The 24,935-nt window shown below is 37.7% G+C and overlaps 1 protein-coding gene across 1 annotated transcript in view; it reads left to right on the forward strand.

Moving 5' to 3' along the window:
* Positions 1–24,935, forward strand: part of DENND1A (DENN/MADD domain containing 1A) — a 446,857-nt gene that overhangs the window by 116,770 nt on the left and 305,152 nt on the right. Inside the window, exons 4-5 of the mRNA XM_015567102.1 lie at positions 14,186–14,235; positions 21,772–21,891. Coding sequence (XP_015422588.1) covers positions 14,186–14,235; positions 21,772–21,891 — 170 coding nt within the window. The remainder of the gene's footprint in view (positions 1–14,185; positions 14,236–21,771; positions 21,892–24,935) is intronic.

The following is a 24,935-nucleotide window of genomic DNA, read 5'->3' on the forward strand; positions in this document are numbered from 1 at the left end:
ATCTTTCTTCTATCATTGACAGTCCCTCTAGGTTGTGGGCTGCTTGCCTGTGTTCCTGAGAAGCATCTACGGTACCAGTCTATAGAGTGTGTTTTCTTTAGTGAATTACCGGTATGTTTACCGGTAATAAACTTGCACTGTTTTACGTATATGTTTGATTACATACAGCCTTGTGACAGTTTTCCTGCATGTCATAAGCATTTGAATATAAATTAAAATGTTAAAATCAAATCTGATATTGTTTTACCTTTTATTTGGTGTGTGGAAGGTGTGCGGAAGAGGGGGTAGTCTTATACGGCGAGTATATAACAAACTCTGTATTTTGAGTGGAAATGTTAGGGGGTCGTCTTATACGCCCAGTCGTCTTATACGCTGGCAAATACGGTATTAATTTTTTGTATAGTCTTTTTGTTCTCTATCTCACTCAGTTGTGCTCTAATTTTTATTGTTTTCTTTCTTCTGCTGACTTTGGGCTGCTTTTGAATTTCTTCTAGTTCTTTGAGATGTAATGTTGGATTATTTGCTTGAGATTTTTCTTGTTTCTTTAGATAGGCCTGTAATGATATAAATTTCCCTCTTATTACTGCTTTCATTGCATCCCAGAAGTTTGGATATATTATATAGTCATTCTCATTTGTCTCTATATTTCTTTTGACTTCACCTTTTATTTCTTCTTTGACTCAGTCATTTTTTAGTAGTATGTTGTTTAATCCCCACCTATTTGTGGGTTTTATACTTCCTTTTTACAGTTGATTTCTAATTTCAAAGCATTGTGGTCAGAAAATATGCTTGGCATGATTTTAATCTTCTTAAACTTGTTGAGGCAGAAGGTGGCCAGAGATATCTTTCTAAAACCTAATTCAAATTATGTCTCTTTAGTCAAAGTTCTTGATCAAGGTTTTCTGGCTCCTTCAACATTTACTCCAAATTTCTTAACTTGGATTTAAGGCCCATCACAGTCTGACCTTGATCCAACCTTTAGTCTGGTTTTCTACCATTTCCCTTTATAGCCAGACATAGACGGCTCACCATTTCTCAGCATAGTTTGTTCTTTCCCACCTCTATATTTTTGCTCATATTGTTTTAATGGTTGAAACAATTAAATAGGTAGCCTTCCTCATACTACCTATCCTACAGTATGTTTTGGTTCAGTTCAGCATTAAATGCCTTGCTTATATCACTTCCTCTGTAAAACCTGCTCTTTCTGAATTAGTCACTCTATCCTCAGCAATTGGAGAGCACTTGGAACCTTGACTCCTTACATTGTATTGTTTGTCTGTCTGTCAATCTGTGAATTGTTCAGCGTTAGGAATGACTGTAGTCAGTGTTAGAGGTTCTTCTTAGCAACCAGGATAAACCAGGGACCAGTGAATAATTATGAATATGAAGTATGTAATACGCAGACATGGTTGCTTAAGGAATTCAGATTCCGGAAAGGAGAGTACGGAGGCATGGCCGTGGTGATTAAGAGCATGGACTTCGGAGCCAGACTGCTTGGGTTTGAATCCCAGCTCTGTCATTTACTGGGGTTTACCTCTTTGGGATTTCATTTCCTCACCTGTAACTTAGAAATAATCATAGTGAAGACCTCAGAGGATTATTTTGAGGGTTAAGTGATTTGAAATGAGCAGGCTGCTCAGAATAATACCTGGTACCTAATAATAACCAATAATTATATAGTGCCTACTATTTTTAGGGATAGATTTAAGCTAGCAGGGTAACCTGGTTTTGTTAGGTATTAGGGTTATGTGTGATAATCTTTACTTCTGGAATTTCAGACTGACACTAGGAAGAATTCTGGAAAACCTTTCCTTTGTAAGCCTCCTCTCTTTCAGAGAAAAATTTAGAGAAGTCACAAAGGTAAGGGAGAGTACTTATCAAGTGAAGATGAAGAGTGAGAAATAGAAATAGTGCCTGAATATTTTTGTTTTCAAATATACTGAAAATATGGAAACTCTTTAAAGGGTGATGAAGGGGGGTTTCAAATAACTAATTATTTTCATTTTATTTCAGTTTTGAAATCTGTATATTGAGACTTTCCAAGTTCAAAACCTCAGAAATTTAGTAACAGGTCCTACTGTCTTTGTAAATTAGTCCTTTTGGTTGCATATAGTACTTTGTGTTATGTTAGTTTTCATGTTAAAAATACTTACATGCAATAGTGTTAAGATTTCTCTGGCTGCCAGAATTAGAAACTGTCTAACTTTGGTCAGTTTCATATTTCAAATGTGATATAACACAAGCCCAGGCTTTGGCTTAGTGTGTGTGTGTGTATGTGTGTGTGTGTGTGTGTGTGTGTGTGTGTGTGTGTTTGTAGAGCAGGTAGGTAGAAATGAAAGGGTACTGTATTTATAAAAGAATTAAGATGGTCTTTTAAAGAAAATTGAACTTATCAAAGATCACTTACTTACATATTAATTTTAAAAAACATGTTATTTGTTTCACATTGCTCTTATCCCTAGAATATTATCTAGCCTGTTTGTCTAGTAAATACCAACTTTATTCAATTCTCAAAAGTCAGCTCAACTGTCCTCACTTCTGAGGAGTCTTTCACATCACTTGGGTAGACCTGGCAGTACCTTTCTTTTCCCTTGACTTCTATCAAAACACCTACAACACTTTATTGCACGTACTTGTTTACATATTCTCTTCCTCCCCACAGGCAGGAAGTCAGGGATTCTTGCCTACTTCATGTCTACATCTCTAAGACCTGGTACTATACATAGGTGTTAGTAGACTAAGTATTTGATATATTAAAATAAACTAGAGGCTCAGTGCACGACATTCATGCACTGTGGGGGTAGGGGGTCCCCTCAGCCTGGCTTGTGCCCTTTCGCAGTCTGGGAGCCCTCGGGGGTTGTCCGACAGATGGTAAGCTGCGGCGGTAGGAGAGGCTCCCACACCATCGCTGCACTCGCCAGCCGTCAGCCCAGCTTCTTGCTGAGCAGCACTCCCCCTGTGGGAGCGCACTGACCACCAGGGGGCAACTCCCGTGTTTAGTGTCTTCCCCCTGGTGGTCAGTGTGCGTCATAGCGACTGGCAGTTCTGCTATTTGGTTGATTTGCATATTATCCTTTTATTATACAAGATGACTGAATAGTGTTCACACTGTGATTTTTGGTCTCAGAATTTGAATGAGGTAGGACAAATGAAAACATATTTATTAAATCCCTCCTACCTAACCAGTGGTATTTGAGATTCTTGAATTTGGATGTATTTCAAACATGATGCCTCTTTAGTAACATCTAGTTTTAGGAGTGTAAATTATAAATTATTGAGAACAGCATTTTTATCAGAGAACTCTTCCAACCTGCCAGATTCTTATCTTTCCTGGAGAGCTAAACCCCTGGTAAATTGAGAAGTATGTCTGAATTTTTAAAATATTTTATTGTTATAATAAACAGATTTAATGGCTAAAGTACTTTTCATTATTCACATCTCACTTATTTCTTAACAAATATCATTCACCCTAAAAATTTTAAGTGCCTTTTCTGGGGGCTATGTTTGGCCTAAAGAAAAGTAGAAGTCAAGTATCCCCATGTTTTATGAAATCTGGCCTTGGAAATGTCACTTTGGTCAAAGAATTTACTTTTTCAGCCTCATTTTTTTTTAATATGCAAAACAAAAAAGTAATACTAATTTTTTAGAATTATGAGAAGTTGGCATGATGTGTACACAATACCTGAATTAGTCTAGTTCAATAAGTGTTTTTTGTTTGTTTTCTTTTTACATAGCATGAGGAAAATGAAGCAAAGAAAGGACTTTGCTGCTTCCATGTAGTTGATAATGTCTAGTATTGCATTAACTCATAGAATGTAAATAAGTCTTTAATGTAGATAAAGAGCCTGGAGTCAAGTGATAAAAACGAACTCTCCTAAGACCACCACCCACTTTCCGTCACCAGGCAGATGGAGCAGCTATTTGCTCTTTCAGTATCCTCCAGACAAGCCAGGGTTTTTCCTTTCTCTAAAACTGTGATGATCATAGGTAGTATCCAATCCAGGGCACCTTCAAGAGTGAGATGGGGCACAGCATCATGATTGCACAGAGGTAATGAGCATAAACCAGAAAGTGCTAGGCAAGCTGGCATGTAAGGTTACCCTAACCTAAGAGCGTTGACACAACATACATTTTTCACTCCACTGCTGCAATTGGGAAGCTTCATTTAGCATGGAGGACTACCACTGCACAGTTTTAGCTCTATGAGTGTTTGTAACTCTGGAAACAGAATCCTGGTCAAACAGGGTCAAAGAATGAGAATCTCCCTTGAATATCTTATTTGTAGTTAACAAAATAGCAAGCTGAGGATTGTGGGAAGAGCATGAGCTCCGAGGACAGATGAACTTGGTGCATAGCACCATGATTCTAGCTTTTCCATTGCTCTACTTCCACTTAGGCAAGTTATTTTACCATTCTATCTGAAACTAATTTTACTCACCTTTCAAGGTTCAGTTCATGAATAGGAGGGTGATTGTATCTACATAAGGCTATTGAGCACATGTAAACTTCTGGCATAGGATGTGACACATATTAGCTTCTTTGTCAGTCCCCTTCCACTTGGCACTTAACCCCCTCCAGAGAGCAGGTGACCATTGATATATGAAATACAAAATAAAGACTGAATCAGAACAAGTATATAAGATAATTAGATTTTTTAAATTATATACTTAATTCTTATAGGTATAACGTAATCTTTTGACATAACTAATATTATATTCATATAAACTTTCTGTGGTGAAACTATATAAGAAGGATTGTTTCTCTAAAGAATCCATGTCACAAAACAGTTGTGAATTCTGAATTGTGGAAATGTTTTATTTTTAATTCTTTGTATTTTAAATATTTTCTCTGCAAAAAGAGAGAGCATGTTTGTGTGCAGGAGATACTTGGCCATTTGTCACAAATCATGTGTGAATTGTTGGATCACCAGAGAACCAACACGACTGGCATTTAACCTTTCAGGTATTTTTAAAGTTGGGTGTTGGGGGTTGGTGAGTTTGTTTGGATTGTGTTATGTGACCATGTTCCTTGACACTCTAGATCAGGGGCTGGCAAACTGCAGCCAGCTGGCCAAATCCTGCCTGGGGCTGGCTTTTGTGTGGCCTTCCAGCTGAGAAAGCTTTTACCTTTAGGAAGAGTTATAAAAACAAAACAAAAAAACCAGAAGAATCTGTGACAGAGACATAAGTGTCCTGCAAAGCCTAAAATATTTACTATCTGGCCCTTTAGAGAAAAAGTTTGCTGACTCCTTCTTTAGTTTGTAAGTTGTACATGAAATGAACCAGAGATTTCATAGGGAAACCTCAAATTGATGACCGTAGTTCCAGACTGCCTTGCATGTCTTAGGGCTTTTCTTTTAAATAGTGATTTAGCTGTTGAATTATGGGAACACATTTTTGTTGGTGATATATGAACTTGACTGATTGAAACTGCCTTGTGTGACTGACAGTTTGGTCAGAGGGGTAGAAGGCCTTCTGTAATGTCTGGTGTCTCAAAAAAAAAAATGTTTAAACCTGTTCCAGTGCCATTGTTTTTAGTTTATCCCAGGCAGCCTCAGATAAACACTATCATCTATATGTTGAAGCAGGCTATGTAAAGTAGAATAAAACACACATATGGAATTGAATTATTTTCCTTGTTTGCATTTTGTTTGCCCTCTGAAGAAACATTTTCTAAATGTAAAGGCTGTAAAATCCTTGAATGTTAGATTTAGAAAACTATTTGAATTGTATAATTTTTTATTTCAATAGTGTTTCATATCACCTGCCTTCTTTCTTTATAATGAGATTTCATTAATCTGTTGTGAATATAAATTTCATCAGTTCTTGAATCCTCCTGATATCATTTCATCAGAATCTGCAAGTTGTAGGAAATGAAAGTTGATGTGAAACAGTTCTGTAATTACAGATGACTGTTGAGTGAGGTCTTGTCTAATCCATTGTTAAATAATTCTCTCTCAAAAGTAGATTTGATATTTACATTCTGATTTTCATATTCTGCTCACAGTGTTTGTTGGCGATGTCTGACATCCCCTGCCACTGGGTAAATAAAGCCTATTATTTCCCTTTCAACATTGTAAATGCTTACTCTCTCATTCAAGAGCTAAGAAGCAGAAGGTTAGGTATATTATCAAACTATGATCCTGTCTATCCAAAGAAGCTGGGAACCTTGATTAATATGCCTTGTTAACTGATGATTTCAATTCCATACTGGTAGTGCCTGAATAATTTGTATAAACCAAGCAGTACAGATTCCTTATTTTAGCACTAAGACTTACAAAGGCTTCTTTTAGCAGCCTTTAATTTTGTACTTATGTATGTGACATAGCCTGTGGCTGTGATAGCTACAGTGAATCTCCAGTTGTTTGGGGATGAAAGGAGGAGGCAGCTGGAAACTCGGTAGCTACATCTAGCTGTCTACCTAGAGAAGGCCTTGATTTCAAGTTTATCTAAACAAGCTCGACTAATCCCAACTATCTAGGGGGATCCACTGTCAAAACAAGCAGCGTGGCCCTGAGGCAAACACAGCTATACAGAAATGAAGGCTGGGGCTTCCAATACTCCGATGACTGCATACTGGAGGCTTTTTTTCCCCTCCTGAAAGAGGGTAAGAGAGGTAGAATTTGCATAATGCCTTTTCATTGGAAACTTTTGGAAAGCTGACAGACCTCCAGCTTATAGATCTGTAGCCACAATACAGAGTCTATAGGAGAATCCTTGAATGACCTAACCATATTGAAAGAAAATATAAAAGCGTCCAAGTATAGCCAAGTGAGAGAGGAAAAGAGGCTGATGCATTGTCTAACATCTGCTGTACTTCTCGTTAGTTTTGTTCTTTGCTATTCTGTGTGGACTTTGGAGAAGCCTAAGACAGCCTAACATGAATCCTATAATCTTCCTTCTGAATATTTATGTAGCGTGCCAGCTTCTAAGCTGTCCTTTGCGTTTTCCTACTTCCCCCTCATTTTCATGCTCTCAAATGAGGCCAACATTTCAAAAGCTAAATAAATGTTTGTGAATGTTTATAAAAGATTTGCATAAATTTGTCCTTGTCTGACAAAGATCACTTTTTTCTTATGCCAGTTCTGAAAAAAATTTTTTTAAGGTTTTGGTGCTTGTCTTGACAACAAAGTCCTGCATCCCAGAACAATGATTGCTGATTAAGTGGGTATGCAATTGTGACTGAATAGGCTTTCAAGATACTGGGTAAAAGGGCCTATCATCTGAAGGCTGAATTATAGAATTTAGAAAATGTTATCAGAAGTACATATTTAAATCTATTTTTTGGTACCATATTATTAGATAAGACAAAGAGTTCTTACAAAAGTATAACCCCCCACCATTTAAAAAATTCTGTATAAATTTTAATAATTAGAATGTTTCGATAACTCAGAATAATGACTTTTCTTTTCTATGGTTGGACATATTTAAAAATAATTTTTTATACCTCTAGGCGCTTTTTGGAAACCGTAACTCTACCATTTATACTAATATGTTTACTGGGACAATGAGAGAGGGAATATATACCAGGTAGTTCTTTAAGGCAGCTGAATGCACAGTCATACCTTGAGAAAATATAAACTACATGAAATATGTGGTGTTAGGGCTTAATTATAGGACAGTTGGGGACACACACTCTTCTCTATTTCTCTCTCTCTCTCTCTCTCTCTCTCTCTCTCTCTCTCAACACATTTGCTGAATTCATTTATCTTTTAAAATTAGAATGGATTTTGTGGGGTGGCAGGGGATGTTGTGGGTAAAGGTGCTAATTTAGTTCAGAGATATTCGAAGATTGGCAGGAGAGAGAGGCAACAGCCAGTTCTGTTAGTCCTTTGGTTGTATTGGTTTAGAGGTTTAAGTTGTCATTAAGGCACAAACTAGAGCCACTTCTCTGACACAGTTTTTATCACATCTGCTAGGCTTGTGTCCCAGGAGGAGACGTGGAGAGCAGTGAATTCAACACGGGCCCATTATCGACTGCTTTTTCGTGTGTTGTAAAAGGAGTGAGACCTCAGGGAGGCTTGGAGCCTCCTCCTGTGTAATGTCCAAGTCAGATTTGAACGACTGGTGGCAGGAAAGCTTTGGCCTTGGGGTGTGAATTCTAAGAAATAGAGGCACAATTAAGTTTAAAAAATTCAAGGACTTTGAGCTTGATAATGAAAAAATTTTTTTAGAATAATGTGAGCAGAAAAGTTGCCCATCTGTGCACATTTTTGTGTGCATTTAAAATATTTAAAAGCTGACAGCTTTTTAATATGCTTATAAAACACTATTTCTATCAGTGCTCTTTTTTTTTCTTTTTTAAATACTGTCTTCCTGAGGGCAAGTTGCTTCTTCAGTGAAACCATGTTTGCAGTTTTACCGTTGGGACCCTATTCCTTTGGTATGTACTGACTTGTGGCCTCCTCCCCCACTTTCCCCAATCTTTCTTCCTTTTAGATATTGATAACATAAATGTGCAGAAAAATGTTTAAGAAATTAAATAAGGCAAAATATTTTAGAGTAATAATATTAGGTCCAAGTAAGCCTATTACTGATGGCATCGAATGCTAATTGTAAGAAATTCTAACCAAAGCATTTGTTTGTTTTGGAAGTGTTTGAAACAAGTGTCAAGAAAATTATTGATGTTTAATATTGACCTTATAAATATAACTCTAATTTTCAACCCTTTTGTTGTAAGATTTAAAATGAATAAAATGAAATCCTAGAATAAAGGATTTTATGTGATATTTAATTTGTGAACATTTTTAAGTAGCTTTTTTTTTAAGAAAGGAAAGGATATAAAAAGTTGGGGTGGCTTTGTTAAATTAAAATTTTTATAAGATTATATTTTTGAAAGTATCTTTTTTAAAAAATATATTTTTCCTTTGGATTTCAAAAAGTCATGAAGATTTACACATAAAAGTATTTTTAGAGGTGGCTCTTCTGTTTTCTACCTATGTACTTAATGTCAGTAATTTAGATATAAAGTTCATGTTATAGAATATGATGACTTTCTATATTTTATGGTATTTTATCTTTGTGCATATTAGGTATTATACAAATTAGCATAATTAAATGTGTGCAAGACTCAAAATTAACTAAAGTTATAAAAAGTAAGCTGGGAGTAAATATTGAAATATACCAAAGAGAGGAAGCAGACTCTAGCATTTGAGCAGAGTTGTTAGAAATTTGACCCAGCTTTTATGTTCGGGTGTTGAAAGGCCTTTTTGTAAAATCCCTTATTCAAAGCTTTTTTTCACTGAAAAAAATAAAAGTTTGGTTGTAACTATGTATATATCTTAGATTTAATTAGGCATATATAGGGAAGGAGAAAAATTATATCTCCTGTTTTCATATTTAGGAAATTTCTGATCAACATTCTTGAACTTGGTACTAATTAAACTTCTAAGAACTTACCATTCTGTTTTACCCTTCTTAATCATAAGCATTAAAATCTCTGGTAGCTTTCACTTGGAATCCCTGGTTTTAACTTGAAATGGCTTAAAGTTGAAATTTTGTTAGCTTTTTGTATGTTTGGATTTTGTGTGTGTTCTGTTTTTAACTTTCAACTTGAGTTTTAAGATCATCAATCAGAGGCTTTTCTTTCAAGTCAGTTGCACTGATCTCAATTGCAGGACTTAGAGGGTCAGCACTTCCCTCATGCTATTAAAAAATGTCTAAGCACAGAAATAGAGTATTTTAGGAATTTGAGCTCCACTGATCTTTTCATCACACATCTACATTTTGAAACGAACAAATAAATTAGATGTAGGAAACTCAGGAAATGTTCTCCCACTGTCTCCCGCCTCTCTCCCCTTCACTCTCTTTTTGGACAAAGGTAAATTATCCACTGCTATATAGCTTTCAGCAAGCTACAAAGAGGCTGATTGTAGCTATACATATTTGAAAATCCATTCATTTATTCATGCTCTCTCTTTTCTTTATTTAAATGTTTTCCTGCACATATTTTCTTTTTCCTTTTGAACTATTGAGAACATGCCTCATCTCCCAATATTCTATAACCCCAGTGGACATTATAATCAGCCTGCGCTTTTGTCTTTCAGATGGCATTTATTTGCAGGGTGTGTATGTCTGTGTCTGTCAGTTGTTTTCAGCTGCCAAATACAACTAATTTTTATTTATGGATTTCAATGAAGCAATGAAAACAGTGTTTGACATCTGAACTGATAGCTGTTGCAGGATCTCTTATACCCTCCCTTACCCTGCACCCCAAATTCAGAGTGAATTGGGTTAGCCTTCTTGTTACAGATAATTCCAGTGAACTACATCGAGTTTAGTCTTTGAAGTTTTGCTTCCAACTAGGATTCTATGATGAAAAATATACATATTAAAGATTTCCCAGATTTTTTAAGAGAATGGTCCAGTTTCAGCATGACACAGCCTTCTTTTTCCAGATTGGGGTAAATTCCCTTGATGGGCCTTCTGACTGGTTGAGAATTCAAATTGGGTGAAATGAATCCTAAAAAGATGGAGGTGAATCTTGAGTTCATTTCTGATTTTCATTTGCAAGTGAATCAGTGTTAGGTGTGTTAATTGCATATTTTGATTCATAGTCTGAAGTTCAGTATCTCCTTGTGGGCAGAGCTTTGTAGATATTGTTGCTTTTCTCCTACACTGTGCAGTCTGCTGTTTAATATATGCATCACGGAAAGGTTTGTGCGACTGCCTGTCATCCACTTCCTCCCTGCCCCCTCTGCTCTTACCTCTTCCCCTTTGAGGTATTGGATATTTTGTTTGGAAGAAAAGCCCTTTTGGAAATTGCCTATTTCATAAATTGTCTGGTGACACAAAGGGGTTGGTTGTGTTTTCTTGTCTCATTTATTTTGAAAACTTTGCTACTGAACTCACCTTAATCAATGAGCTCAGTGTTGCCTCCAATAAGTTATGTGTTGGATATATTGATTGGGAGGGATTTTAGAAAACCCGTCTGGGGTTTATAATGTCAGCAGTGTTTTGATTATGAAAAGAGTTGGAACCTGGGGACATGGAACCAGGTGGCGAATGTCCTAAAGCCAGTGGTGACATGGTGGACTGGTTTCCTCCTGGGATCTGGTTCATGCCCTGCACTTTAACTGTGGTGACTGGTTACTATAGATTCACTTTTTTTTTTTTGCTCATTAAAATGTTAAAAAATCAAACTGTACATAAAAAGATTTGTGAAAATATAAACTTGGGAATTGATCTGGCGAGCTGGGACCATCTCCCCCCCACCCCCCTTAGCAAAGAGGTGATTTACATTTCATCAGCTGCACTGCATCTTGAAGATCCGATTATATAGCAGTAGTTGAGATCCTCTGAAAGAGCTGTGTAGGCTAGAGAAAGGGGAGAAAACAGGAAAATTATCATCTGCAAAGAAATTACCCTAGCCAAAGACACTGGTTCTAGAGAGAAAGAGGGGTTGGAATAACTGGTTAATGATTGTTTTTTCCCCAGTAAAGTTAACGCTGAAGGACACTCTGCTCTAAATGTAATGCTCAAAATATGTTTAAATCAGGGTTTTAAAGTCCCCTCTTTGGAGAGTGGTACTTTTCATATTCAAATAACTGTGTTTTTCCTTTGGAAAAGAGAATAAGGTAATTAAATGTTATATATAGGAAAACCAGAAGTATTAAAAAATTTGTTTATTGTAGCAGTTTTTATTTACAAGAAACATTGCTTATTATTTCCTCCCTCTTCATGGCTTCCCTTCCTAAACCAAGAAGTAGATTTTTCAGTTTTGATCGAGGTAACGTGTGATATGCCTAACACAGAGTAGACGCTCGTTTTTGTTTTCTCCTCTGACAGCACATCACCGTCTTGTTTGACTTGAATTGGATCATCAAGCTCTTGTAATATCACAAACATGAAGAAACATATTGTAATGCACAAACATGTGCCTGCGTTTGCCTATATTCCCTTCCTTCCTCCCCTCCCTCTGCCCCACTGCTTAATTAGACTTATCACTGCTTTCTTGGGTAAAACGGAAAGTTCTTGGGAGGTGGGTTATACTCAGCCTACATTTGGTGTTTTGATATTTGTTCTAATATTACCTGACAGACAAGTTCACGGTTGGTTATTACTCTTGACATTAGAAAGTGGTAAGTAGTTTCTATATTGTACTGAGTAATAAGTTAGGTACATTAGATTCCTTTGACTCTGCTGAGGAACACAATGCCTTCTCGTAGCCATGGGGGTCCTTTCTTTCAAAAATCTTGAGGCCTTTTGGCAGCTCAACTCCAACATAGAGTAGAGAAGCAGTTCTGCACCTGTAACTTTTGAGGAGTAAAGGATAACTGTCTTTGTAGCTGATCTTGGCAATGAGGGAGCATTAGTACTGAGTTTTAAAGAATGCTTGGCACATATATTGAAGTCAAGAGATATTGACTGTAGTGTTTGAAACCTGAAGTGAAAGGAATTATGTAAGGATTTTTTTTGCATATAAATCATGTGTATGTACGTTATAGTTTATTTTATAATTGAAACTACAGACATTAAAATGAATGTTTTATATGACTTCTTTTCCAATATTTGCCTGATAATAACATTATGCATTGAGAAATTGCTCTTGTTCTTTCAATTCTCTATTAGTAATAGCCATTTATTGAAATGAGTTTAAAACAAAAAATAAGAACATTTGAATGCCACATTGTGAAATTAACTAATGTGTCAACAATGCCTCTTAGAATCCACTTTTTTCGTTTTTTGTTTCCTACTCCTTTACTATTTCATGGCATGCCTTAACAGTGCTGTGATGTATATAGTCCCAGTCCATGATATTAAAAAATAGGATATGCTCAATTGAATTATGTAGGTGGAATATGTTCTGGCAGAGCAAGTCGGTGTGCTTTCTGCTTCATTGAGTGGGTTATTAGATTGATGTGGTTTATTTCTTGAATGATAGAACTGGTTTTAAAGCTAAATGAAGCGAGAAGCATCAATCCAGTTAGCATTGATAATTCATTATTATTGGTTAGAAAAATGCTACATTTGTAAACTGACCTTTAATTTATCACTTGGATTAGGATTTGCAATGGGCAAGTTTGTTTTTATTTGAACCAGCTTCTCAATGACTGAAAATTATGTTCTTCATTTTGTCTCTAAGTTGGGATTTTGAATAGTTAAAAAGCAAATCAAATGCATGAAAGAAATACTTTTTAAAATTTATACCATTGGTCAGTGAACTTAAGCACCAACTATGGGCTAAGTCTGCAGTTAAATTAAAACAAGCTAGAGAAAATACTATGAAGGAAGTAATAATTAATTACTTGTATATATGTTTAGTTATGTGTGTAGATGCTATGTAGATGAAATGTGTCCATTGGGAAAAGTCACACACCCCACTGTGTGCTGTGTCTCATACAGTAATGTGCTTTTCTTAATGTAAGAAGCTTCTTTTTTGTAAGTAAGTCTTTGAAATGTTACTCTGCTTTTTGTTCCCTTTTTGTATACTTCCCTTGAATAACATGCTTGGTTTTATGTACCTACATATTTGTTAAAAGATATATAAACTAGTAGTTTGCTTTGAATTTTCACAAATTACAAGCAGGTAAGTGTGTCCAATTATGATGACATTTAACTAAAAATAGTACATACTTAAAATTGTTACAGTTTGGCTACAAAATAAATTTATGCCAGAAATCACAACTCCTTTATAAAGTAATAACATGAAGTTTTACACTCTAAACATGTAGTTGACGATGTTCAGACAATTATCTTCAAGTTGGCTTTCTATTCTGCTTGTGCTTTGGCCTATTGATGTTAGGAAGCGTTGTCTAATCCCAGCCCCCTCTGTTCCTAGGTAACAGGCAAAAAACGGTGCCAGCAACAGCGGCCCTGCCAGGCCAAACCCATGTGGCTCGGTGTTATTCACTCTGATCCATATGGTCAGGCTGGAGATGGTCCCTGGAGGGGTGTTAACACTCAGCAACCCAATCGCCTCCCTCCCTTCAGAGCTTTCCTGCATGACTCCTGCTGCTTGCCCATGTGTGATTCTTGATTAATTTTTCATTTTTAATGAAGTTTGATCATGTTTATTATTTCTCATGATTGACTGCCTGGTACTCCTCCCATGTAATTGATAAAGCCCATATTTCTTCATCTGTCTCCTCTTTCTTTAGGGTAAAGTTGCTAGATTGTGTGCCATGGTTAATGTTAGATTTATTGGTCCCATTGGATGTATAAATTATCTCTTTTTCTCTCCACAGGAAGTTCTGCAGACTTTGACCAAGTTTTGTTTCCCCTTCTATGTGGACAGGTAGTGTCAGATTTTCAAACTTTACTAGAGAAAAGGCGATAAACCTGCTATGGAAAATAAAAACCATACCATTCTTAACATTCTGTCTGCTTAACCATGATTTAAAATGCCTATGTTCCAAGGAAAGTTGCAGTAGTCTCCTTTCCTGGGGATTTTATTGACACTGTCAAAAAGTTTAAAGCTTAGAGCTTTGCATTAGCTAGTTTGTGAAATGTAGTTTGCATGACATTAAACTTTTGATTTTGGTTATCAGACTCAAACCATGATTAAGAATGGTTGGGTTTTAATTTTTATTTAAATATGAATACATTTTACTTTGCCAAGTAATATTAAGTAATATTATGTGACTTCATGGCCTTATGCATATTATATAGACTGTTTTTCTTAGACTTCAAGATAAAATTTAAATGGGCATAGACCTATCTTTTTAAAATGTGTTCCGCTATTTAAAAGATATGCTGCTAAATATAGTCTTGCATTTTGTTTAGGTGGCTAAGAATGATATCTCTAAGGAAATCAGCATTTCCTATAGATTTTTAGACTAAAAAAATACAAAAATATCTAAACATTTCTTTAGCATTTGCATTGTGACAAACTATTTATTGGAGAGGTATGAATATTAGAGCTTGAAGATAATTAAAACAATCTAAGCATTTTTTAAAAAGTGAGCCATAGTTAATAGCTTATTTTTAAAAGAAGATTATTTTTAAATGGCTTATTAAAAACAATTTTAGAAGAGCTTTTCCCTCTTACTTATAATACTATAATTTATTAACAACATATTTATACAAATTTTAAAAATAACAAAACAATCATCTTAATCTTATTTTCAAGAAATGTCCATTATGTTTTCATTATAGTTTAAGCATTTTTTTCAATCACTTGTCCACTTGATTGCTGTTTGTGATTTTCCCTTAATGCAAAATTGAAGTATGAAACTATACAAATGTTACATCTTAAAAATTTCACTTTTAGTGATAGAGAAGTTTTAGTTAAGTATCATTATAAGTAATAAGTGCCATAATATGTTCTAAAAATGCTATAAAATGTGCCCATCTTCAGGAAGGTTCTATTGTTTTACTATTGCCAAACAAGGCAAAGCCTGAAAGATTTGGGTGATGTAGAGTGCATGTGGGTAGTTTGCTGCTTGGGTCTTTTCTGCACTTTGTAGTAGCAGTGTCCTTGTTTATTTGGCATAAACCTAAAAATGGTGTGAGATGGGAACTAATAGCCAAGGGAGTTTAAAGGAGTACTAGGAAGCAAAAAGAGTACTAAAAAGCAGCTCTGGGATGATGCCAACCACTTAGAATCACTGTTTTCCCTGGTTCTCCTGTGTTATTTTTTAAGCCAATCAACCATTGTAGTATTTTCAGACGTGGGCCTTTTTAAACCATGGTACCAGGACTGTTTCAGTAGCAGGTTGATGCTCAAAACAGAATAGCCTTAATTTTAAGAAGATCAGTCTTTGTAATGAGAGTCCTCTTACCTCTTCTTTATCCTACTTCTTCTAAAAATAGCAAGCAAGGTTTTGTTTAGAGACGTTTAATGCAAACTTCACATTTATATGTATGAATTAGCGATGCATGAAATCTCTAGTCACTTATAAAATGTATTACAAATTATGGCAAGGGCATATTTATACAAATTAATAAAGCTGAAATGTTTTTAAAATGTGGTTAGGTGTTTAACACAGAAAAATAAGAGAATTCATTTTTACATGATTGCTTGTTAGAGTGATGATCTGTTTTGGATAGGTATTCCTTAATTGACTTTGTAAACTAACATTAGAAGAAATTTGCAAAGAGATTAAATCTCCCCAAATGTGTGTTCTCTCTCTCTCTCTCTCTCTCTCTCTCTCTCTCTCTCTCTCTCTCTCTCTCATCACACCATACAGCTCTACTTACCTACCTGTCTGGATGATTACATTCTGAAATGGAAGAAAAACAGGAGCTTAAATTTTAGTTCTAAAATATTTTTTGCCACCGAAGTCTGATGCCTTTTGTTGCTGTTGTTAGAAAAATATTTTTCTTCTAATATGCTTCTCTTCAAATTACTCTCTTCTAATCACGATTCCCATGTTTTTTCACAAAAAGAGTTGGGACAGAATCACCCTTCTGTGGATATATTTTAATCCTTGTCATCCTCACCATGTATAGTGGTTTTTTCTTGTGTTGATAACTTTTATTGATACAAAACCCACTTTATTTTGGAGGGCATATTTTTGTCTTCTTTTTCCCTACCTTTAACCTTGGCATACTTTAATGCAGAAGAGAATAATAATGTAGTTTGTTTACAATACTAGTAAATACAGAGATTTTAATGTCCCCCTTTTTTTTTTTATTAGTTTGCAGTTAACACTGACGAATGGATATGCCCAGATTCTGAGGCCCACAAAGCCCCTTAGATATATTTATGATATTGTTTGACTTCGAAAATGTCAGCATGGGAGATGAGTAACGCCCCAGGTGATTATGTTAAAAAAAGAAAGCTACCTAATCTTTTTGGTATCTGTGCTTTTCTACCCCAAGGAACAGTAATACAACTTTCTGACATTTCTAGTCTATATCAAGAGTGGGATTTTCACAGTCATCATCAAATCACCCTTAACATTGACATCTTGCTGTCTCTTGTGTTGTTTTAAGATTTTTCTTTCTGAAACTAGGACTTATGAAAAATAATAATGCCAGTAGCTCTTCAAAAGAAAGTGCTTCCTCATGTATCATATCATTTTATCCCCCTATCATAAGAGATGAGAACAAGTACTGTTTATCTTCATTTGAACAAAATCTAAGTTGTAAAGAAATTGTGACTTGCCGCAGGTCCTTTTAGGCGGCTAGCACAACCTGGATGTTCATCTCCCAAAAGAATACATTTTTCAGTAGAACACCTTGTGGGAAGACCAGTCACCAAGAGTGTGTGTGTGTGTGTGTGTGTGTGTGTGTGTGTGTGTGTGTGTGTAGAAAGACAAAGAAATTAGTATTTGAGTTCCTAATTGATTCTAGTCAACGTGCTGGACATTTTCACATTAAACCTCATTTATTCTTCCCAGTAACTCTAGGAGGTAGGTGATAGTGCTATTTCTTTTACAAAAGAGGAAAGGAAGGTTCTGAATGTGTAGCCTTATGTTGGGTGATAAGGAAATGGTATCAGACTTGGAGCTCTGCCCTCCATGTGTTTCTCAGTTTAGTTCAGGAAGTATTAGAAAGACACATTTAGGGGTATCTATCCAAAAAGATAGTACAGTTAGGGAAGACTGAGATTGGAGAGAACTTCTCATAGTGGGGGAGACTTGTGTTGAGTCTGCAGGGAGGACAAGAAGGGGTAAGTGGAAGGGAGAGCCTAACACCCCATATGCACTGAAGAGCAAAGCAGAGGAGAAACCATGAGTGAGCCTAAAGATTGTTCAGCCAGAGCAGATGGAGCCTGCTAGGGAGAGGGTGACGTGTACTGCGATAGCTTGGGCTCTGGCTACCGGAGGCCTTGAGAATGTGTGAGAATCAGACCACAGGATTCTAAAGCTGAAATTCATTTGGTTCAAGCATCCCCTCTTACAGCAGGGAAGCCAAGATCTGTAGAGCTGGAATGACTTGCTTATGGTCATTACCATGTAATTACAGAGCTGGGGAAGAAGCAGATACTCTTGTTTTCAATCCAAAGTTATTTCTCCCCTACACTGAACTTGAAGCTCTTGGTGGAGAGGAGTACTGAAATGACGTTGTTGAGATCTCTGTTCACTCTAAAGAAAGTATTATTATTAGTTGTACTGGTGTCCTTTTAGTTTCTTGAGCATGCCTAGCTCTTTCTAGCAGGAGAATCTTTGCACAGTTCTTTTCTCTGCCTGAAACACCCAGTCTGCTGCTTCTGGATTGGCTGCTCAGCTCTTCCTTCAGGTCGGTATTGTTGTCATCCCTGAGACGCTGTCCCTGACCACATTATCTCCGTAGGGCCTTCCCTTCACTTTCATCTTCTGTCCTTGTTCCTTCTTTGGTTTCATGCAACACTGTGGCAAGCTGTGTGCTTTGTGGTACACTTGTTTATTATTCCTCTCCAACTAGACAGGAAGTGCCACAGTGGGATGGATGTTGTATATCCAGCATTTGTTGCAGTGGTGAGCATAGCAGTTAGTTGCTCAGTAAGATGACAAACTAAAGTGAGGCTGATATGGAAAATCCCATTTCTCACCGAAAGATTGCAATCAAACTGTCCTGTCCACATGCTTTATGCCCTTTATACACTGAACCTGTAAACAACCTCAAGGTTAAACAAAATGTTGCGGGACTTGAATAGCTAACAGACATTTACAAGGCGGCATGAAGGTTCAAGTTTGTGGTTCAGATAGTCATTGCTTTTCTCCCTTTTCCATATTCATCTAGGCATGGGAAGCACAGCTAAGGATGGTCTTGGCCCTGTTTTCTGGGCTCAGTTTTGGAAATACTCAAAATACAGCTTAGTGGGAAGTATAGTCTGCTTGGTGAGACAACTACTGACTTTCTTATGTATCCAGTTCCTTCAACTGAACTGAAAGCTTCTGGGGGAGAGTTTTCATTGTGTTTAGTGCAGTGAGGAGGAATGGAAAAGACTTTGAAGCAGAATTTGGCTTGGATTTTTGTTTTAGTCCTGATTACTTTGTAAAAACAAAGCCCCCAAAATAATCCTGAGCCTCAGTTTTCCCAGCTACAAAGCAAGAGAATTAGATAAGATGGCTTCTTTGGTTCCTCCCAGTTTTAACTGTCCTGAAATCTGATTCCTGTGGATTCTGATCCAGAGGCAAACATAGGAACTGCAGCCTTTAAGGAAGCAGACCCTTTTCTCAAAGTCATTTTTATGGAGAAAAAGTGAGTAGTCTCATGAAGGGAATGACACATTCTGTGGGGATTCAGAACCTTCAAGTTAACCTCTGTTTGACTGCCATTGCCTGGCTTTAATTTTATTCGACATTGTCCAAGGAAAAATATTTTTGTGTTTAATGGTTAGGGGCTTTTAATGACTTGTACTTCACCCTAGTAGGAATTAAAAAAACGTGACTCAACTGTGAATAAGTGCCTCCTTTGAAGCTGTGGCACCCAAAAAGAATCTTATTCACTTTATTAATATTATTTTTATCCTTACCTGAGGACACACTTAGAGAGACAGAAAGAGAGAAACATCAGTCTACTGCCTTCAGTAGGTGCCCCACTCAGAGATCAAACCGTTAACCATAGGCATGTGCCCTGACTAGGAGTCGAACCGGTGACCTTTCAGAGCATGGGATGATGTTCCAACCAACTGAGCCACTCTGGCCGGGAGAATCTTGTTCACTTTAATGCAAGCATGAACAGCTCCCTTGGTCATCTGGAGGTCTACCCTTTACTGAAAAGATGCAACAGACAAGAGAGAAAGAAAGGCAGCTTTCCTTTATCCACTCATAAGTACTACAAAGCTGAGTCAGGAAGATTCTAAGCAAATGCATGGTTTTAATATGAATGTTGGTTTCCATTCAGATGGTAGCTTAACAGCTTGCATCTCTTTTATTAATTATCCTTACTATGGACTGGCCTTTATACTAAATGCTTATTTCGCTTGTTCCCCAAACATCCTTTGGGTTGGGTGGTAGTTTCTCATTGTTATTCCAGGCGAAGAAACTGAGGTACTTGGAGGTTAAGTAACTTGCTAAATTAAGTCTCAGTTAGCAAGTGATTGAGTTGGGATTTCAACCAAGTAAATGAGTAATGAATCTTTCTTTGAGCCTATGAGGTAGCTAAAAGCATTTTCAGCATTTTTAATGGTAGTGAAAAGATAATAGGGAAATTAATGACACTCAACTCACCAACCAAGCTGTGTTTGTTCTCTGTCCTTTTCCTAGAGGTCCTGGGTCTTTTCTTCTCATTCAGTCCTATCGATATCCTTTCCTTCTAGGATGCTTCATTGTAAACACTGTGGATGTGAAATCAAACCCTGAGTTAAAATAACAAACAGTCATATTTTATAAAACCACATAATAGTATTTGACAAAAGCATCACCTTATTCGAACTTAAAATCATCCTGACCTGTTGCTTTAAATATTTTAATAATACAGGTTTTTCTCCTCCCCCAATGAGGCCCACATTCCCCCCACTTTAATTATGTGAGCTAGAATCCTGTTTCTCACACATCTTTAGTTCTCAACCTTGTTAAAATTAATCATATAATCCCCCTTTAAAACATACTATTAAATCACCATAGTAACACAGTATCCAAGCTTTATAGATAAAACATAACAGCCATAACAGGGTAGCATTTGGTGTCCCCTTGACAGCTCTATAACTTTTATAGAGATGTGTTTCTTCTCCTGGCTGTGTAAGGTGGAGGGATAGCATTACTTACACCTGTTTTATTACCACGTTGCTTTTAAATTGCCACCTTGTTTTCGTTCACCTTCCTAGTTAAAACAGGAGAGTGGAGCTTTTTCTTTTCTTCCTGAATTATTTTCTTGTACTCTCTAACCACTTTCCAAGGGATGGAATTGTTTCCTTACATATGACCAGGTAGGGTCCACTGACCTTTTGTGCTGAGATACCTTGAAAACTTCTTTAATTTTCTTATGCAGCTTATATGAGGGAATTTTCAAAAGGAAGGCTATCTATATTTGAGAACTTAATTTATATTGTATCCCAAGACTCAAAAAGTCTTTGGAAAAGGCCTGGTGAACCATGACTTTTTTTATTGCACTGACAATTTAGGAAGTAAATTATAGGTGAGAAGCATCTATTTGAATATATGATCAATTTGAATATATTTTGTAAAATGCAACATGTAAACTACGAATTAATAAGTTCCTTTGAAAAATTCAATGTCAAATTCTAAAATATTTTATTAGCATAAATTTATGTTTTAGAATTTGGAATATGTAAATTTTTAAAGAGGAATCCAAGCTAACTGGTAAACTGATTTTTAGAAGTGAATTTTAAAACATTTGATTTCCTCATCTACAATGTGAAGTTAATGGAACGCACCTTTCAGGATTTGATGGGATGATTAACAGTGCTACCTGCCTGCACTCACTAAGTAGGAGAAGGTATGGCGGTAGCTCCGATGAGGTAGGTGGTCACCAGAATGTGCTGCTTGCTGTGCCCCCCCCCCTTTTTTTTACTAGCTCACAATCTGTTTCCTTGAAGTGTGTAAATTTTCAGTTCATTTATAAAGAGTTCCACTGAGAGAGGAAATGTTACAGGTTCAACGACTTGTCATGATTAGATACTTTATTAATGGAACGACCTTTCAGGATTTGATGGGATGATTAACAGTGCTACCTGCCTGCACTCACTAAGTAGGAGAAGGTATGGCGGTAGCTCCGATGAGGTAGGTGGTCACCAGAATGTGCTTGCTGCCTGTGCCCCCCCCCCTTTTTTTTACTAGCTCACAATCTGTTTCCTTGAAGTGTGTAAATTTTCAGTTCATTTATAAAGAGTTCCACTGAGAGAGGAAATGTTACAGGTTCAACGACTTGTCATGATTAGATACTTTATCAAGAAACTTACTGCACATTCATTTTCCCCTTTGTTCTGTCTTTGCCGCAGCCTCACAGTTAGCCAAGTTGGCCAGAACTTCACGTTTGTGCTCACTGACATTGACAGCAAACAGAGATTCGGGTTCTGCCGCTTATCTTCAGGAGCTAAGAGCTGCTTCTGTATCTTAAGGTAAGGGAGAAGGGCTTTGGCTATTGGCTAGTTTTGCGAAACAATGTCAGCTCTTGCGTTGTTACTCTGTAATTAAATTTTCCAGCTGTTCTTTTTATTTTCCTATCTGTTTCCCACAAGTCACTGCACTTGGGGGGAAGGACTTGACAGTGTTGTCCTTGCACTTTAAGTTCTGCAGATAATTATATTTATTTATTTGCATCACATCCCTGGGGTGGGAAAGGGTCCATCGCTTCTGTGGAGTATGTGGAAGCCTCAGAGCCAGCATGGCTTCAGTTCCCCCTGCTGTTATCTGGAGCTGTCAGAAGTCAGCCTGTGAGGCTTTCCCTTGGACATTTTGTGTATGTAAGATTATTAATAAAGTATGTGTCTGTGACTCAGACGTCTCGCAGACACTGATTGTGTCCTCCTCAAAGTAACACCCTTGCCCCCTTCGGGTCATTGAGTGAGTGACTGTTTCTCAACTTGGCTACCTCTGGAGAGGTTGAAAAAAGAGCCAAATCCTGTAAGAAGGCTTCTTTAGGTCTTCTAAAACCCCCTTCATCCACCAGAGCCACACTTGCTTAATGCTCTGTTTCCTCTTGCCCGAGTGGTAAGCGTGTTCTGTGGTGGGAGGATGTGTGGAAATCTGATTTTGGAGCTGCTGGCTCTGTGGGCTCCTGCTGGGCGCCTCCTGAGGGGGAAGTAAAGGCATCCACACACTCTCCTCTCCATCTGCCTTCGTTAAGTAGGTGTCAGAGGGGCCTGCCTCCTGTCTCTCTCTGCTCATGTGGAGCAGCCCAGGGCAGGACAGCGGGGAGGCGCCCCTGACAAAACCCGGGTCCCCAGTCTTGGGGATAAAAGGCCAGACCCTCTATGAATTCCAGAAAGAGTAGTTCTCTGGTGTATTTGTCTCTGCACTTCCTTCTTCCTCTCACCACGAAAGACAACCCCCCTCGCCTCACCCCTCAAGCCCACACACCCTCTCACCACGTGGGGTTGGGGGGTGAGGGGGCTGTGGGCTGACTTTTCAAGTCCCTTTGCTCAATAACTGTTGGTCCTGCTACTTTTGTGTTTCTCTACACAAATACTATTATTATTTTTAATCAGCAAAATTAACTCTTCTTCACCAAGGATAGCATCTGTAATCAGGTTATTAGAGGGAAAATGTGGAAAGACCTTAGGAAGAAAGTACAACCCAGCTACTTTGTGAGATTACATGTGAACAGCTGTTCTCAAGCATGCCTCAGTAGCCCAGGCCCAAGGGTCGTCTGCCCAGAGTATTAGATTCTGATGTAAATGATTATTTACTTTTTGACTTAGTAATGTTGGTCTTTTTCTTTTTAAAGAAAATTTTCACTCTCATTTTTATCTAATGTTGGATTTTGGCCTTGGCCAGGACACTGCATATTATGTGGTCATTTGAGGATATGAGGGTTTAAAACAAGTTCTGAAGTTTTGCAGAAACGTTCCTTTCCCCCCCAATATTTTGAGTTATGATGTTTCTTCCTTTCAAAGCTGTGTGTGTGTGTGTGTGTGTGTGTGTGTGTGTGTGGAGGGGGGAGTTGACTCTGAACTGGCACTACCACATTTATTCAGCAAATTCCTGGGAGTGGAAAACTATTTATTTAAAAATTAAAATGAAAAAAAATTGCTCTCCTCTGATTCTAGCATTTGATTTTGTGTGTCTGTATGGAGGGTTACAGACTTTGTGCTTGTAAGAAACTCATTGAATAGCCTTCACGCTGTTGTCATTTAGAATGAAAAATAGCAATAGGTAATGTGTTTTCTGTTTGTTATATTAGCTTGGAACTATGGGAAAAAATTTGGTGGTTTAATTCATTCATTTGTTAGTACTATTAGCTAGCCCCCGCCCTTGAGAAGTTCCCAGGACTCACTGGGGAGATAGATGATCGATCACTACAATATGCTACATAAAATCCATAGAATGATCCCATGGCATAGTGTCTTCTTACTATGGATATTCTAATGCCAGGGAATAGTGACTGTGGTGATAAAGAGTACTATAGGAATTCTGAGATACCATTTCATGGATATTTAACATGGGCTGGGGTGGAAGTCTCACTTTAACTCATCCAGCTGTTGCACACATTTAAAGGGCACACAGAGTGACTTTCCCTGTGCTTGGTTCGGGAATGTTGCTGGGGTGAGATGTGAATGGAAGAGTCTACTGTTAACTCTGGATGACTGGTTGGTGACATGTACAATGGAGAGTGGAGAGGTCTGCCAAGAGAACATGAGCACTATTTGGGTCTGCTTTACATTATTAACATTGTCCTCATTTGCTGCTTGGTCTCCTTGCCTTTTTCAGGTACTTTTCCTTTAGTTAATCTGTGCCTTGAGGTCCAATCACCATTCTTGGTGTGCCCAGTGCTCTAGCTCAAGTCTGCTCATAAGCCACTCTATCTTGCTTTCCATTTTTTCTCATGAGGGATGTAGCTCCTAGTGATGGCGTCTGTGCATATACAGCCTCCACTAATCCTAGCTCCTTAAGACAAACTGCAGCTTCCGAGCCACATGCGGCTCTTTGGCCCCTTAAGTGTGGCTCTTCCACAAAATACCACGTGCGGGCGCACATGTACAGTGCGATTGAAACTTCGTGGCCCATGCGGTATCTTGTGGAAGAGCCACACTCGGGGGCCAAAGAGCCGCATGTGGCTCATGAGCCGCAGTTTGCCGACCACTACCTTAGGATCCCTTCCTTCCTGACTGCTCTCCTGGTACATAGGAACCACTAGACCTTTCTGCCTTTACACATTTACCTATTCTTCCAGACTCAACAGGGCACTCCAAGCAGCCTTCTCTAGGCAGAGGTAGGCATCCCCTCCTCAGGGTGCACCCAGATGCTGTGCATACTTCAATTATACACTCATAAGCCTTGGTCATCCTTCATCCTTCTCCTGCTGGGTAGTTAACTCTTCAGGGGTAAAGATTTTGTGTTAAGCAACGACCTTTGTATCTCCAGCCCTTAGTATAATGCTTGATCAAAATAATGTATGCATGGTTTTCAGAGCTTGGGAGATGCATTCCATTTGCATGGAAGA

The sequence above is a fragment of the Myotis davidii genome, unplaced genomic scaffold (assembly GCF_000327345.1).
Source record: "Myotis davidii unplaced genomic scaffold, ASM32734v1 scaffold142, whole genome shotgun sequence".
Taxonomy (NCBI): domain Eukaryota; kingdom Metazoa; phylum Chordata; class Mammalia; order Chiroptera; family Vespertilionidae; genus Myotis; species Myotis davidii.